The 17,788-nt window shown below is 34.9% G+C and overlaps 1 protein-coding gene across 1 annotated transcript in view; it reads left to right on the top strand.

Moving 5' to 3' along the window:
* The window catches only part of LOC127705481 (uncharacterized), a 166,390-nt gene that overhangs the window by 114,312 nt on the left and 34,290 nt on the right, over positions 1 to 17,788 (top strand). Inside the window, exon 7 of the mRNA XM_052209797.1 lies at positions 699 to 788. Within this exon, the coding sequence (XP_052065757.1) occupies positions 699 to 788 (90 nt within the window). The remainder of the gene's footprint in view (positions 1 to 698; positions 789 to 17,788) is intronic.

The raw sequence follows: 17,788 nt of genomic DNA, 5'->3' as shown, positions 1-17,788 counted from the left end.
TATAATAAATATAACTTTATTATTTTAGTATGTTTGGTTTTAATGTAATAATTTACATACTACACTAATTAGGGCCCCGCCTAGTGTCGGGTCGCCCTATAGTGATCAGTCTGTCCGTCCGTCTGTCTATCCGTTTGTCCGTAACAAATTGTGTTCGCTCTATATAACCGTTATAATTTCATACTTTATACTTGACATGCATATTAACCAACACCAGAGAGTGTGTCATAATGTTTGTACAACTTCCTAGGTCAAAGTTCAAGGTCAAAAACTTTAGTTTCAAATGACAACCCTATGTCCTATAGTAAAGATCGTGTCCACTCTATATCTTGAGAACTGTTAAGGTCAAAAGTCAAGGTTAAAAACTTTGGTTTCAGTTGACAACTCCATGTCCTAGGGTAAAGATACAAATTTTATACCACACATTATTTCAGCGGGGCCCACAGAGATGGCTCCCATCTCAATGATGTCTAGTTTATTCATGTTCTTAAACAGTAAAATCTCAAATATTGTTCATGTATCTCTTTATTATGTCACTTCATATTTGTTGTTGGTTTAGGTTGACTGGTTTTATGTCAAGTATATGTAAATAAAACCATAATCTACATTGTATAGGTAAAATTAGTACAACAATTGCCTATTATTTAAAGAAGATGTATATTTGTATGATTGATAAAAGAGTTTTGATTGTATTTCAGGGTAAGACTCCTTATGATATGGTAACGATGGGAAGGTATGATTCTGAAGAGAAAAAAAGGAAGAAGAAAGAAGTGATGGACTTCCTAAAGGTAAATATTCTGTCTTAATTAAAAAGATATATTTACAAATATGTGACAGATTGTTAGAGACACAACAGACTTGGTACAAAGAAGTTACAATAAAACAGTTGCCTTTAGTTGTCAATGTCACTGTAGTATTTGTTGTCAGTTAACAATGTTAGTTGACAAATCCAAGCTTGTTGCCTAATACATGTATAGATGTTGGCATATGTGAAAGGCAAATGTTTGAAATTAGTGTGCTCATCTGTTGAATGTCTTTTTAGTCCCCTACCAACGAAGTCGAAGGGGACTTTAGGTTTGCACTCTGTCTGTCTGTCCGTCTGTCGGTCAATCCGGCAAAACACATTTTTTCTTCGTGCTAGAAGACATTGATTTGATATTTGATGTATTGTTTTATCATAAGTTACAGATCAAGTTCGAATTTTGTTACGGTCTGATGATTTTGTGCAGAGTTATGGTCCTTGGACTTAGAAAAATCACTAAAATAATCAGTTTTCCACACTTTTTCGACATGCTTTAAGATTTTGGATTGATATTTGTTATATAGTTTACACCATGACAAGTTATAGATCAAGTTAGCCTTTTGTTCCAGTACAATGAATTTTTAATTGTAAGGGGATTATGTATTGCATGCAATACTCCCAGAATGTTTTTTTTTTTTTTTTTGGTCATCAGCTTGCTGTCTCCTTGGTATATATACATCTCATCATCTCCTTTTATCTACACATAATACTTATCTCTGTGTGGAAAAGTTGATTTACATGTTTATGTAAATAGAATAAGAATAAGAATATTTTATTTTCCAATTAAAGGGCCCTATAACATGCATATATGTATAAAGAGCTTTTATCACATTACATACAAATGCATAAGATTAGACAAAATTGAAAAACATGAAAGACAACAACACAGTTTTACAATAATTAATGAAAAAATAGGGGAAGTCCATGGGGGTCACCCCACCCCCTTCTTTTTGAAAACTTGTAAACGGTCAAGATCCCCACCCCGAAACCATATATATTCTTGTATGGGGCAATAAAACAAATCAAATTTAATATAGAAGAAGTCCATGGGGATAACCCCCACCCCACCTTCTTTTTGATAACTTGTAAACGGTCAAGATCCCCACCAAGAAACCATATATATTCTTGTATGGGACAATAACACAAATCAAATGAAAATATAGGGGAAGTCCATGGGGTCACCCCACCCCTTTCTTTTTGAAAACTTGTAAACGGTCAAATCCCCACCTCGAAACCATATATATTCTTGTATGGGACAATAAAACAAATCAAATTAAATATAGAAGTCCATGGGGGTAACCCCCACCCCAATGAAATATTGGGGGGGTCCCCGGGACTACCCCACCCCCCTTCTTTTTGAAAACTTGTAAACGGTAAAGATCCTCACCCTGAAACAATATATATTCTTGTATGGGACAATAAAACAAATCAAATGAAATATAAAGCGAGTCCCCTGGGGTCACCCCACCCCATCCTGTTTGAGAACTTGTAAACCGTTGAGATCCCAACCCCTAAACCATATATATTCTTGTATGGGACAATAACACTAATGAAATGAAATATAGGGGAAGTCCGTGGGGGTAACCCCCACCCCCTTCTTTTTGATAACTTGTAAATGGTCGAGATCCCCACCCCTAAACCATATATATTCTTGAATGGGACAATAAAACAAATCAAATGAAATTGAGGGGAAGTCCCCTGGGGTAACCCCCAACCCCCTTCTTTTTGAAAACTTGTAAATGGTCAAGATCCCCACCCTGAAACCATATATATTCTTGTATGGGACAATAAAACTAATCAAATGAAGTAAAAGGTGAGTCCCCTGGGGTCACCCCAACCCCCTCCTGTTTGATAACTTGTAAACGGTCAAGATCCCCACCAAGAAACCATATATATTCTTGTATGGGACAATAAAACAAATCAAATGAAATATAAGTAAATATAAGTAAAGGCAACCCTTAAACCATATATATTCTTGTATGGGGCAATAAAACAAATCAAATTAAATATAGAAGAAGTCCATGGGGTCACCCCACCCCTTTCTTTTTGAAAACTTGTAAACGGTCAAGATCCCCACCTCGAAACCATATATATTCTTGTATGGGACAATAAAACAAATCAAATTAAATATAGAAGTCCATGGGGGTAACCCCCACCCCCCCTTCTTTTTGATAACTTGTAAACGGTCGAGATCCCCACCCCTAAACCATATATATTCTTGAATGGGACAATAAAACAAATCAAATGAAATATAAGGCGAGTCCCCTGGGGTCACCACCCCCACCCCCCTCCTGTTTGAGAACTTGTAAATGGTCGAGATCCTTACCCCTTAACCATATATATTCTTGTATGGGACAATAAAACAAATCAAATGAATTATAGGGGAAGTCCAGGGGGGTCACCCCCACCCCCCTTTTTTTTTGAAAACTTGTAAACGGTCAAGATCCCCACCCCAAAACCATATATATTCTTGTATGGGACAAAAACACAAATCAAATGAAATAAAAGGCGAGTCCCCTGGGGTCACCCCACCCCCCTGTTTGAGAACTTGTAAACGGTTGAGATCCCCACTCCTAATCCATATATATTCTTGTATGGGACAATAAAACAAATCAAATGAAATATAGGGAAAGTTCATGGGGGTAACCCCCACCCCCCTTCTTTTTGAAAACTTGTAAATGGTCGAGATCCCCACCCCTAAACCATATATATTCTTGAATGGGACAATAAAACAAATTAAATGAAATTGAGGGAAATTCCCCTGGGGTAACCCCCCCCCCTTTCTTTTTGAAAACTTGTAAATGGTCAAGATCCCCACCCCGAAACCATATATATTCTTGTAAGGGACATTAAAACAAATCAAATGAAATATAAGGCTAGTCCCCTTGGGTCACCCCCACCCCCCTCCTGTTTAAGAACTTGTAAACGGTCGAGCTTTTCATTATTAATAAGATAATACCACATTGAGGTCCAAAGGGTCCTAAATTAAACTTTTGTTTAATTTCATCAAAAATTGAATTCTTTGGTTCTTTGATATGCTGATTCTAACAATGTTTGAGTGTTAAATCATATCTAATTTTAGAGAACTTAGTCATCACTGGTTGTTGTTATTATATTATTGATTATAATTTGAAAAATTGCATCATATATCTTATTTTAGAGAACTATTTATCCAGTTTGAGTTATTTCCATTTGCACAGAAAATATTATGGATAAAATTAACCTGTGTTTCATTTCAACATAAATTAAATATATATATAGGGTTCTTTCAAATGCTGAATCTAAACTCTATTTAAATATTAGATTTTTAGGCCCAGTTTTCAAGTTGGTCCAAATCAGGGTCCAAAATTAAACTTTGTTTGATTCAACAAAAATTGAATTTATGGGGTTCTTTGAAATGCTGAATCTAACCATGTATTGAGAGATTTTGGATTGTTGGCTCCTTTATCAAATTGGTCCACATTGAGGTCCAAAGGGTCCTAGATTAAACTTTTGTCTGATTTCATCAAAAATTGAATTCTTGGGGTTCTTTGATATGCTGATTCTAATATGTACTTAGATTTTGAATATTGGACCTTAATATGTATTAAAATGTCCAATTTCAAATATATCAGTTCTTTGACTACATTCATTTTGTGTCACAAACCTATGATGTGTCAAATATTCAATCACAATCCAAATTCAGAGCTGTTTTAAGTTTAAATGTAGTGTCTATACTTGCTCAACTGTTCAGGGTTCGACCTCTGCAGGAAAATCCGGTTTGCTGTCTCTCTGACAGCCTCTTGTTGGCTTATATCTTAAAAACTAAAGCAAAGCTGACATGGAGTAAAAATGATCATTAGGTCAAGTTCTATCAGCCCTGAAATTTTCAGATGAATCTAACAACCCATTGTTGGGTTGCTGCCACTAAATTGGTAATTTTAAGGAAATTTTGCAGTTTTTATACGACCGCAAAAAAATTTTGTGGTCGTATATTGGTATGACGTTGGCGTCGTCGGCGTTGTCGTCGTCGTCCAAAGACACATTAGTTTTCGCACTCTAACTTTAGTTTAAGTGAATGGATCTCAATGAAATTTTACCTTAAGGTTCAATACCACAAAAGGAAGGTGGGGATTGATTTTGGGGGTTATGGTACCAACATTTAAGGAATTGGGGGCCAAAAAGGGGCCAAAAATAAGCATTTTTTTAACTTCCAGACATAACTTGTGTGTAAGTGTATGGATCTCTCTGACATTGTACCACAAGGTTCCATATCACAAAGGGAATGCTGGGATCGATTTTGGGGGAAATTGCTTCCAAATTTTAGGAATTAGGGGTCAAAAAGGGGCAAAAAACAAGCGTTTTTCTAGTTTCATGACAATAACTTGTGTGTAAGTGTATGGATCTCTCTGACATTGTATCACAAGGATCCATATCACAAAGGGAATGCTGGGATTGATTTTGGGGGGTAATTCCCTCCAAATTTTAGGAATTAGGGGCCAAAAAAGGGGCAAAAAACAAGCATTTTTCTAGTTTCATGACAATAACTTGTGTGTAAGTGTATGGATCTTTATGAAATTGTACTACAAGGTTCCATATCACAAAGGGAAAGCTGGAATTGAGTTTGGGGGTAATTGCCCAAAAAGTTTAGGAATAGGGGGCCAAAAAGGGGCCAAAAATAAACATTTTTCTTGTTTCCAGATAATAACTTGTGTTCAAGTGTATGGATCTCTCTGAAATTGTACTGCAAGGTACCATACCACAAAGGGGAGGCTGGGATTGATTTTGGGGGTAATTCCCTCAAAATTTTAGTAATTAGGGGCTATAAAAGGGCAAAAAAAAACAAGCATTTTTCTAGTTTCAGGACAATAACTTGTGTGTAAGTGTATGGATCTTTATGAAATTGTACTGCAAGGTTCCATATCACAAAGGGATAGCTTGGTTTGAGTTTGGGAGTAATTGCCCTAAACGTTCAGGAATTTGGGGCCAAAAAGGGGCCAAAAAACAAGCATTTATTATATATATAGTTTTCAGACAATAACTTGTCAAGTGTATGGATCTCTCTGAAACTGTACTACAAGGTACCATACCACAAAGGGAAAGCTGGAATTGAGTTTGGGGGTGATGATTCATAAGGGGGTTCAAAAAATTTGGGGGGGGGGATTTTTTTTTCCTTTTTTTTTCTTTTTTTTTTCTTTAAAATTTTCCATTTTAAATTGGTTATTTCTGATTTATATATAAAAGCAAATAATAATGATATGATTTGAATAGGTAAATTAATAAAAATTAAGTTCTTAGACCACATTCATTCTGTGTCAGAAACCTATGCTGTGTCAAATATTTAATTACAATCCAAATTCAGTGCTGTATCAAGCTTGAATGTTGTGTCCATACTTGACCCAACTGTTCAGGGTTCGACCTCTGCGGTCGTATCAAGCTGCGCCCCAGCGGAGCATTTTATTAGTTATTATCTTGAATATTATTATAGATAAGATAAACTGTAAACAGCAATTATGTTCAGCAAAGTAAGATCTACAAATAAGTCGTCATGACCAAAATTGTCAGTCGACCCCTTTAGGAGTTATTGCCCTTTATAGTCAATTTTTTAACAATTTTTCGTAAATTTTTGTAATCTTTTACAAAAATCTTCCTCTCTGAAACTACTGAGACAAATTTAACCATACTTGGCCATAATCATTATTAGGGTATCTAGTTTAAAAAATTTGTCTGATGACCCCGCCTTCCAACCATCATGGCCAACTTGGTTAAAAATAGAACATAAGGGTAAAATGCAGTTTTTGGTTTATATCTCTGAAACTAAAGCATTTAGAGCAAATCTGACAGGTGGCAAAAATGTTCATCAGCTTTAGATTTATCTGTCCTGAAATTTTCAGACGAATCCGACAACCCTTTGTTGGGTTGCTGCCCCTGAGTTTGTAATTTTACAAAAATTTTGCAGTTTTTTGTTATTATCTTAGATATCATTATAATATCTAATATCTAATACTATTAATTATGATTTTAACCTTATTTTACATGATTTCCAAAGCATCAGTAAATACAGGGGAGCGACACAGGCTCTTGAGAGCCTCTAGTTGAAGGGGTGTGGGATATATGAGCTTGCTAATTTAAGTTTATTAATTCATAGATAAAAGCTAAAAAAATCATCCCGTCAACTTTCAGGTATTCGTTCTGGCCCTTCTTTAGTATATTACACATATTGTTTGAGTGTACCTTGATCACCAAATTAACTTTCAATTTTAAGGTATTCCAACTAGCCCCTCTTTAGTATAATATACATATTGTTTGAGTGTACCTTGCTCACCAAATTAACTTTCAATTTTCAGGTATTCCTTCTGGTCCCTCTTTAGTATAATATACATATTGTTTGAGTGTACCTTGCTCATCAATTTTATTGTTAACTTTCAGGTATTTCTTCTGGTCCTTCTTTATTTGTTTTGGGGTTTCCTTGCCCATCAATTTTAGTGTAAACTTGCAGGTGAAAATGAAATATATACAATGAAATGTTTGTTTCATGTAGAAGTTATAATTGTGTATCATTCATTTTCCAAATTTCTGTGGTATTTGTACATCTGCTGGATACATTTATGACTTGCAATAAAAAATTGACTGCTGTCTGTCTTATGAAGTGTTGATAACATATTCCATGTTATCAGTACAGTGTTGATAGTAATGCTTCATTTATACAACCCAAGATATTTCTGATGATGATTCATACATAAGGCTGTCATTCCTTTTGTAGATTGTCTTTCTTTCCTGACACAGGTTTACCATCTTTTGTAGACTGCTTAAATCATGTCTTACATATGTGTACCATAAGTTCTATCTTTTGTAGACTGCCTTAAATCATTCTTTACATATGTGTACCCTAAGTCCTAACTTTGTAGACTGCCTTAAATCATTCTTTACATATGTGTACCCTAAGTCCTTTCTTTGAAGATCACCTTAAATCATTCTTTACATATGTGTACCCTAAGTCCTAACTTTGTAGATCACCTTAAATCATTCTTTACATATGTGTACCCTAAGTCCTAACTTTGTAGATCACCTTAAATCATTCTTTACATATGTGTACCCTAAGTTCTATGTTTTGTAGACTGCCTTAAATCATTCTTTACATATGTGTACCCTAAGTCCTAACTTTGTAGATCGCCTTAAATCATTCTTAACATATGTGTACCTTAAGTTCTATCTTTTGTAGACTGCCTTAAATCATTCTTTACATATGTGTACCCTAAGTCCTATTAATAATGGATCATGATAATTATTGTCACATAAACTGCTGAGAAGAGCCTACTTAAAAAGCTCCGAGCATGCTCGGAGCTTCCTCGTAAGAATAAATCTATGATCCCTAACTTTGTAGATCGCCTTAAATCATTCTTTACATATGTGTACCCTAAGTCCTAACTTTGTAGATCGCCTTAAATCATTCTTTACATATGTGTACCCTAAGTCCTAACTTAGTAAACTTCCTTAAATCATGTCTAACATATGTATACCCTAAGTACTAACTTTGTAGACTGCCATAAATCATTCCTTACATATGTGTACCCGAAGTTCTAACTTAGTAAACTGCCTTAAATCATGTCTTACATATGTATACCCAAGTTCTAACATTGTAGACTACCTTGTATGCAGATTTTCCTGAAATTGCAATAAAAGATCTTGCATTAATAAATGCACACATTAATTTCTGAATTCATTTACAGTTATAGTTTTAGAAAAATATTAAACAATGGCTTCATACTCAACATTTCATGCATTCCTTAAGAAAAGTTTCCCTTGAAACAAAAACTGTTGAGAAATTATGATACTGATCAACTGCTACATACTTCATTGTTGGTGTTCCATGGCTCGCTTCAAATAATTGTTTCTCCAAATAGTTGTTCAAGAATCACTTAAATTACACCAAAATTCTTGCAATCACAGCTTTGAAGGATGATTGTTAAAGGTTTATACATTACACAGTAGAAATATTTGTGTAAATCTCCTCATGTTATTCAGATGAACCTTTATCTATTTTAGTAAAAATCTTTGTTGTTTAATCTAAATCAAACAAAAAACATCAGATAGCTGCTTCTTTATAATTACTAAAGCAATGTTGATGAGTCCCTTGATTGGTAGGAAACAAGAGATATAAACCCTTGAAGGAGCTAAAAACCTTTGAAGATTAGGGCATGGGAGCTAAATCCCTTGATGGGAAGGAAACAAGAGATATAAACCCTTGAAGGAGCTATAAACCTTTGAAGATTAGGGCATGGGAGCTAAAACCCTTGATGGGAAGAGCATAGGAGATGTAAACCCTTGATGGGTGAAGCATGGTAGATATAAATGTTTGATGGATAGGACATTGGAGCTATAAACCTTTGAAGGGTATGGCATTGAAGCTAATGACCATTGAAGGGTAGGGCATGGAGATATAAACCTTTGATGGGTGAAGCATGGGAGATATAAACCCTTGATGGGTAAAGCATGGGAGATATAAACCCTTGATGGGTAAAGCATGGGAGATATAAACCCTTGATGGGTAAAGCATGGGAGATATAAACCATTGATGGGTAAAGCATGAGAGATATAAACCCTTGATGGGAAAAGCAAGGGAGATATAAACCCTTGATGGGTAAAGCATGGGAGATATAAACCCTTGATGGGTGAAGGATGGGATATAAACCCTTGATGGGTAAAGCATGGGAGATATAAACCCTTGATGGGTGAAGCATGGGAGATATAAACCCTTGATGGGTAAAGCATGGGAGATATAAACCCTTGATGGGTAAAGCATGGGAGATATAAACACTTGATGGGTAAAGCATGGGAGATATAAACCCTTGATGGGTAAAGTATGGGAGATATAAACCCTTGATGGGTAAAGTATGGGAGATATAAACCCTTGATGGGTAAAGCATGGGAGATATAAACCCTTGATGGGTAAAGCATGGGAGATATAAACCCTTGATGGGTAAAGCATGGGAGATATAAACCCTTGATGGGTAAAGCATGGGAGATATAAACCCTTGATGGGTAAAGCATGGGAGATATAAACCCTTGATGGGTAAAGCATGGGAGATATAAACCCTTGATGGGTAAAGCATGGGAGATATAAACCCTTGATGGGTAAAGCATGGGAGATATAAACCCTTGATGGGTAAAGCATGGGAGATATAAACCCTTGATAGGTAAAGTATGGGAGATATAAACCCTTGATGGGTAAAGCATGGGAGATATAAACCCTTGATGGGTAAAGCATGGGAGATATAAAACATTAACCTACACTCACACTGATTTTGGACAAGTATAACATACACATTGGGGGCATCTTTTTATTGAGATCCTCAGATGGAATTTTATATTTGGTTCCCTGTATGATGCTTTCTAAGTAAACTAATAAGGATACCAGCATGTATACAAGAACAGGAATGAGTCCTTAAACAAATCTACTTCAGAATCAATTTTTGTAGTAGAAATGTGAATCCCTTTTAGGGAAGATATCTATGAGAAAAGAAAGATGATTCCCTTTTAGGCTGTATATCTAATTGAAAAGAATAGTGACTCCTTTTTATACGACCGCAAAAAATTTTTGCGGTCGTATATTGGTATGACGTTGGCGTCGTCGTCTTCGTCCGAAGACACATTGGTTTTCGCACTCTAACTTTAGTTTAAGTGGATGGATCTCTTTGAAATTTTACCATCAGGTTCAATACCAAAAAAGGAAGGTGGGGATTGATTTTGGTGGTTATGGTACCAACAGTTAAGGAATTAGGGGCCAAAAAGGGGCCAAAAATAAGCATTTTCTAGTTTCCAGACAATAACTGTGGAACGGTGTATTGATCTCTTTTGTCACAGAAAGCTCGACATAGGGATAGTGATCCGGCGGCGGCGGCGGCGTTAGCTAACTTCTTAAAAGCTTTATATTTTAGAAGGTGGAAGACCTGGATGCTTCATACTTTGTATATGGAAGCCTCATGTTACGAAGTTTCCGTCAGTCACATGTCCAATGTCCTTGACCTCATTTTCATGGTTCAGTGACTACTTGAAAAAAAAGTTAAGATTTTTTGTAATGTTAAATTCTCTCTTATTATAAGTAATAGGATAACTATATTTGGTATGTGCGTACCTTGCAAGGTCCTCATGCCTGTCAGACAGTTTTCACTTGACCTCGACCTCATTTCATGGATCAGTGAACAAGGTTAAGTTTTGGTGGTCAAGTCCATATCTCAGATACTATAAGCAATAGGTCTAGTATATTCGGTGTATGGAAGGACTGTAAGGTGTACATTGTCCAACTGGCAGGTGTCATATGACCTTGACCTCATTTTCATAGTTCAGTGGTTATAGTAAGATTTTTGTGTTTTGGTCTGTTTTTCTTATACTGTATGCAATAGGTCTACTATATTTGGTGTATGGAAGGATTGTAAGATGTACATGTCTAGCTGGCAGGTGTCATCTGACCTTGACCTCATTTTCATGGTTCAGTGGTTATAGTTAAGTTTTTGTGTTTTGGTCTGTTTTTCTTATACTTTATGCAATAGGTCTACTATATTTGGTGTATGGAATGATTGTAAGGTGTACATGTCCAACTGGCAGGTGTCATATGACTTTGACCTTATTTTCATGGTTCAGTGGTCAAAGTTAAGTTTTTGAGTTTTGGTCTTTTTTCTTATACTATATGCAATAAGTCAACTATATTTGGTGTATGGAAATATTCTATGATGTACATGTCAGTTTCGCATGTTTTATTTGACCTTGACCTCATTTTCACGGTTCATTTCTCAGTGTTAAGTTTATGTGTTTCAGTCTGTTTTTATTCTTAAACTATAAGCAATAGGTCAGCTATATTTGTTGTATGGAAGGATTGTAAGCTGTTCATGTCTGTCTGGCATGGTACATCTGACCTTGACCTCATTTTCACGATTCATTGGTCAATGTTTAGTTTTCTTGGTTAAGTCTGTTTCTTAGAAACTATAAGCAATAGGTCAACTATATTTAGTGTATTGAATGATTGTAAGGTGTACATGTATTTCTCGTTTGGTTTATATGACCTTGACTTCATTTTCTTGGATCATGTTAAGTTTATGTAATAGTTGTAGTAAAGCTTTCATTTAGGACTATCAACATAATATCAATGGTTAGTAAAGAAGGCGAGACATTTCAGCGTGTGCACTCTTGTTTAAATTGGTCTACATTAAGGTCCAAATGGTCCAAAATTAGACTTAGTTTGATTTTAACAAAAATTGAATTCTTGGGGTTCTTTGATATGCTGAATCTAAACATGTGTTTAGATTTTGATTATGGGCCCAGTTTTCAAGTTGGTCCAAGTTGGGGTCCAAAATTAAACTTTGTTTGATTTCAACAAAAATTGAATATATGGGGTTCTTTGATATGCTGAATCTAAACATGTATTTAGATTTTTGATTTTTTTGCCCAGTATTCAAGTTGGTCCAAATTGGGGTCCAAAATTAAACTTTGTTTGATTTCAACAAAAATTGAATACATGGGGTTCTTTGATATGCTGAATCTAAACATGTATTTAGATTTTTGATTTTTGGCCCAGTTTTCAAATTGGGGTCCAAAATTAAACTTTGTTTGATTTCAACAAAAAATGAATATATGGGGTTCTTTGATATGCTGAATCTAAAGATGTATTTAGATTTTAGATTTTTGGCCCAGTTTTCAAGTTGGTCCAAATTGGGGTCCAAAATTAAACTTTGTTTGATTTCAACAAAAATTGAATATATGGGGTTCTTTGATATGCTGAATCTCATCATGTATTTAGATTTTTTATTTGTGGGCCCGCTATCATATTGGTTCATATTGAGGTCAAAAGGGTCCAAAATTAAACTTTGTTTGATTTCATAAAAAATTGAATTATTGGGGTTCTTTGATTTGCCAAATCTAACTGTGTTTTTAGATTTTTAATTTTGGGTGTAGTTTTTGTCGAGCCTGCGACTTTTGTCGCAGAAAGCTCGACATAGGGATAGCGATCCGGCGGCGGCGGCGGCGGCGTTAGCTAACTTCTTAAAAGCTTTATATTTTAGAAGATGGAAGACCTGGATGCTTCATACTTTGTATATGGATGCCTCATGTTACGAAGTTTCCGTCAGTCACATGTCCAAACCTCATTTTCATGGTTCAGTGACTACTTGAAAAAAAAGACAGATTTTTTGTAATGTTAAATTCTCTCTTATTATAAGTAATAGGATAACTATATTTGGTATGTACGTACCTTGCAAGGTCCTCATGCCCGTCAGACAGTTTTCACTTGACCTCGACCTCATTTCATGGATCAGTGAACAAGGTTAAGTTTTGGAGGTCAAGTCCATATCTCAGATACTATAAGCAATAGGTCTAGTATATTCGGTGTATGGAAGGACTGTAAAGTGTACATGTCCAACTGGCAGGTGTCATCTGACCTTGACCTCATTTTCATGGTTCAGTGGTTATAGTTAAGTTTTTGTGTTTTGGTCTGTTTTTCTTATACTGTATGCCATAGGTCTATTATATTTGGTGTATGGAATGATTGTAAGGTGAACATGTCTAGCGGGCAGGTGTCATCTGACTTTGACCTCATTTTCATGGTTCAGTGGTCAAAGTTAAGTTTTTGAGTTTTGGTCTTTTTTTCTAATACTATATGCAATAGTTCAACTATATTTGGTATGTGCGTACCTTGCAAGGTCCTCATGCCCGTCACACAGTTTTCACTTGACCTCGACCTCATTTCATGGATCAATGAACAAGGTTAAGTTTTGGTGGTCAAGTCCATATCTCAGATACTATAAGCAATAGGTCTAGTATATTCGGTGTATGGAAGGACTGTAAGGTGTACATGTCCAACTGGCAGGTGTCATCTGACCTTGACCTCATTTTCATGGTTCAGCGTTTATAGTTAAGTTTTTGTGTTTTGGTCTGTTTTTCTTATACTGTATGCCATAGGTCTACTACATTTGGTGTATGGAATGATTGGAAGGTGTACATGTCTAGCGGGCTGGTGTCTTCTGACCTTGACCTCATTTTCATGGTTCAGTGGTCAAAGTTAAGTTTTTGAGTTTTGGTCTTTTTTTCTAATACTTTATGCAATAGGTCATCTATATTTGGTGTATGGAAATATTTTATGATGTACCTGTCAGTCTTGCAGGTTTTATTTGACCTTGACCTCATTTTCACGGTTCATTGCTCAGTGTTTATTTTTTGTGTTTTGGTCTGTTTTTCTAATACTATAAGCAATAGGACAACTATATTTGTTGTATGGAAGGATTGCAAGTTGTAGTACATGTCTGCCTGGCATTGTTCATCTGACCTTGACCTCATTTTCTTGGTTCATTGGTCAATGTTTAGTTTTCTTGGTTAAGTCTGTATCTTAGAAACTATAAACAATAGGTCAACTATATTTAGTGTATTGAATGATTGTAAGGTGTACATGTATTTCTTGTTTGGTTTATATGACCTTGACCTCATTTTCTTGGATCATGTTAAGTGTATGTGATAGTTGTAGTAAAGCTTTATATTTAGGACTATCAACATAATATCAATGATTAGTAAAGAAGGCGAGACATTTCAGCGTGTGCACTCTTGTTTAAATTGGTCTACATTAAGGTCCAAAGGGTCCAAAATTAAACTTAGTTTGATTTTAACAAAAATTGAATTATTGGGGTTCTTTGATATGCTGAATCTAAACATGTGTTTAGATTTTGATTATGGGCCCAGTTTTCAAGTTGGTCCAAGTTGGGGTCCAAAATTAAACTTTGTTTGATTTCAACAAAAATTGAATATATGGGGTTCTTTGATATGCTGAATCTAAACATGTATTTAGATTTTTGATTTTTGGCCCAGTTTTCAAGTTGGTCCAAATTGGGGTCCAAAATTAAACTTTTTTTGATTTCAACAAAAATTGAATATATGGGGTTCTTTGATATGCTGAATCTAACCATGTATTTAGATTTTTTATTTGTGGGCCCGGCTATCAAATTGGTTCATATTGAGGTCAAAAGGGTCCAAAATTAAACTTTGTTTGATTCATCAAAAATTGAATTATTGGGGTTCTTTGATATTCCAAATCTAACCGTGGATTTAGATTTTTAATTTTGGGTCCCATTTTTTTAAATTAGTCTACATTAAGGGCCAAAGGGTCCAAAATTAAACTTAGTTTGATTTTAACAGAAATTGAATTCTTGGGGTTCTTTGATATGCTGAATCTAAACATGTGTTTAGATTTTTGATTATGGGCCCAGTTTTCAAGTTTGTCCAAGTTGGGGTCCAAAATTAAACTTTGTTTGATTTCAACAAAAATTGAATATATGGGGTTCTTTGATATGCTGAATCTAACCATGTATTTTGATTTTGGACATTGGACCATAATAGGTAAATTAAAAAAAATCAAGTTCTTAGACAACATTCTTTCTGTGTCAGAAACCTATGCTGTGTCAAATATTTAATCACAATCCAAATTCAGAGCTGTATCAAGCTTGAATGTTGTGTCCATACTTGCCCAAACTGTTCAGGGTTCAATCTGCGCCCAGCGAAGCATTTTATTTGTTATTATCTTGAATATTATTATAGATAAAGATAAACTGTAAACAGCAAAAATGTTCAGCAAAGTAAGATATACAAATAAGTTTATATGACCAAAATTGTCAATTGACCCCTTAAGGAGTTTTTGCCCTTTAAGGACAATTTTACACAATTTGTTTATCATATTTTCTAACTTTAATAAATCTTCTCCTCTGAAACTACTGAACCAAATTAAACCAAACTTAAGCTGAATGATTCTTAGGTTATCTAGAATAAAGTTTGTGTTTTATTTTCTGTTTCCTCAGAAAACATGGCCGCCATGTCTAAAAATTGAACATAGGGTAAAATGCAGTTTATGACATATCTCAAAAACTAAAGTATTTATAGCAAATCGAAGTTAAAGTATTAATTAGGTCAAGGTCTACCTGCCCTGAAATTATCAGCCAAATCTGGAATCTGATTTTTAGGTTATTGCCCCTGAATTGATGATTTTAAGGAAATTTTTCCGTTTTTGATTATTATCTTGAATATAATTATAGATAAAGATAAACTGTAAACAGCAAAAATGTTCAGCAAAGTAAGATCTACAAATAAGTTTTATGACCAAAATTGTCAAATTGACCTCTTAAGGAGTTATTACCCTTTATAGACAATTTTTCACAATTTGTTCATCTTGTTTGCATACTTTAAAAAATCTTCTCCTTTGAAACTGATGAATTAATTTCAGCCAAACTTGGGCTGAATGAGTTTCAGAGTATCTAGTATACATTTTGTATTTTATTTCCTTGTATGTCAAGAAACATAGCCACTATGGCTAAAATGGAACATAAGGGTAAAATGCATATTTTTGCTTTTGAAGAAAATATGACAGATACAAATAACATTTAAATGACATTTTTTAACCACTCATTAATATATATTGAAAAGCAAAAATAGTCATTGATGAAAGATTTAAGCAAAAAAATTAGAGGTGAGCGATTCAGGCTCTTGAGAGCTTCTTATTTTTCTAGGAGTTATGCCCCTTTGCACTTATTGGCCTCAATATACTACTGCAACAGTTTGCCATCGCAACTCCTCTGAAACTACACAACAGAATTTCATGAAATTTTGTAGATAATAAGGACACACTATGTAGATGTGCATATCATCAGGAAATTATGATTCAATTTTTTTTCTAGGAATTATGCCCCTTTGAACTTAATGGCCTCAATATACTATAGTCCGTCAGTCCTGTTTTTGTCATCGCAACTCCTCTGAAACCACACAACAGAATTTCATGAAACTTTGTAGATAATAAGGACATATTATGTAGACGTGCATATTGACAGGAAATTGTGATTCAATTTTTTTTCTAGGAGTTATGCCCATTTGCACTTATATTTTTATTGGCCTCAATATACTACTGCAACAGTTTGTCGTCGCAACTCCTCTGAAACTACACAACAGAATTTCATGAAACTTTGTAGATAATAAGGACATACTATGTAGATGTGCATATCAACAGGAAATTATGATTCAATTTTTTTTCTAGGAATTATGCCCCTTTGAACTTACTGGCCTCAATATATATACTACAGTCCGTCAGTCCTGTTTTTGTCATAGCAACTCCTCTGAAACCACACAACAGAATTTCATGAAACTTTGTAGATAATAAGGACATATTATGTAGAAGTGCATATTGACAGGAAATTGTGATTCAATTTTTTTTCTAGGAGTTATGCCCATTTGCACTTATATTTTTATTGGCCTCAATATACTACTGTAACAGTTTGTCATCGCAACTCCTCTGAAACTACACAACAGAATTTCATGAAACTTTGTAGATAATAAGGACATACTATGTAGATGTGCATATCAACAGGAAATTATGATTAATTTTTTTTAGGAGTTATGCCCCTTTGAACTTATTGGCCTCAGTATATATACTACAGTCCGTCAGTCCTGTTCTTGTCATCGCAACTCCTCTGAAACCACACAACAGAATTTCCTGAAACTTTGTAGATAATAAGGACATACTATGTAGATGTACATATCGACAGGAAATTATGATTCAATTTTTTTTCTAGGAGTTATGCCCCTTTGCACTTACTGGCCTCAATATACAACTGCAACAGTTTGTCATTGCAACTCCTCTGAAACAGCCCAACAGAATTTCCTGAAACTTTGTAGATGAAAAGGACATACTTTGAAGACGTGCATATCGACAGGAAATTATGATTCTGTTTTTTTCTAGGAGTTATGCCCCTTTGAACTTAAAATTTTGGCCTTAATATACTACTGCATCAGTTTGTCATCGCAACTCCTCTGAAACAGCCCAACAGAATTTCCTGAAACTTTGTAGATGATAATGACATAATATGTTGATGTGCATATCCACAAAGAATTATTATCAGTTGACTTTTCTAGGAGTTATGCCCATTTGAACTCAAAGTTTCGGCTTAGATATACTTCTGCAACAGTTTGTCATCTCAACTCATCTGA

The sequence above is a fragment of the Mytilus californianus genome, unplaced genomic scaffold, assembly GCF_021869535.1.
Source record: "Mytilus californianus isolate M0D057914Y unplaced genomic scaffold, xbMytCali1.0.p SCAF_6, whole genome shotgun sequence".
Lineage (NCBI taxonomy): Eukaryota > Metazoa > Mollusca > Bivalvia > Mytilida > Mytilidae > Mytilus > Mytilus californianus.
This window is presented reverse-complemented; position numbering and strand designations above follow the sequence as displayed.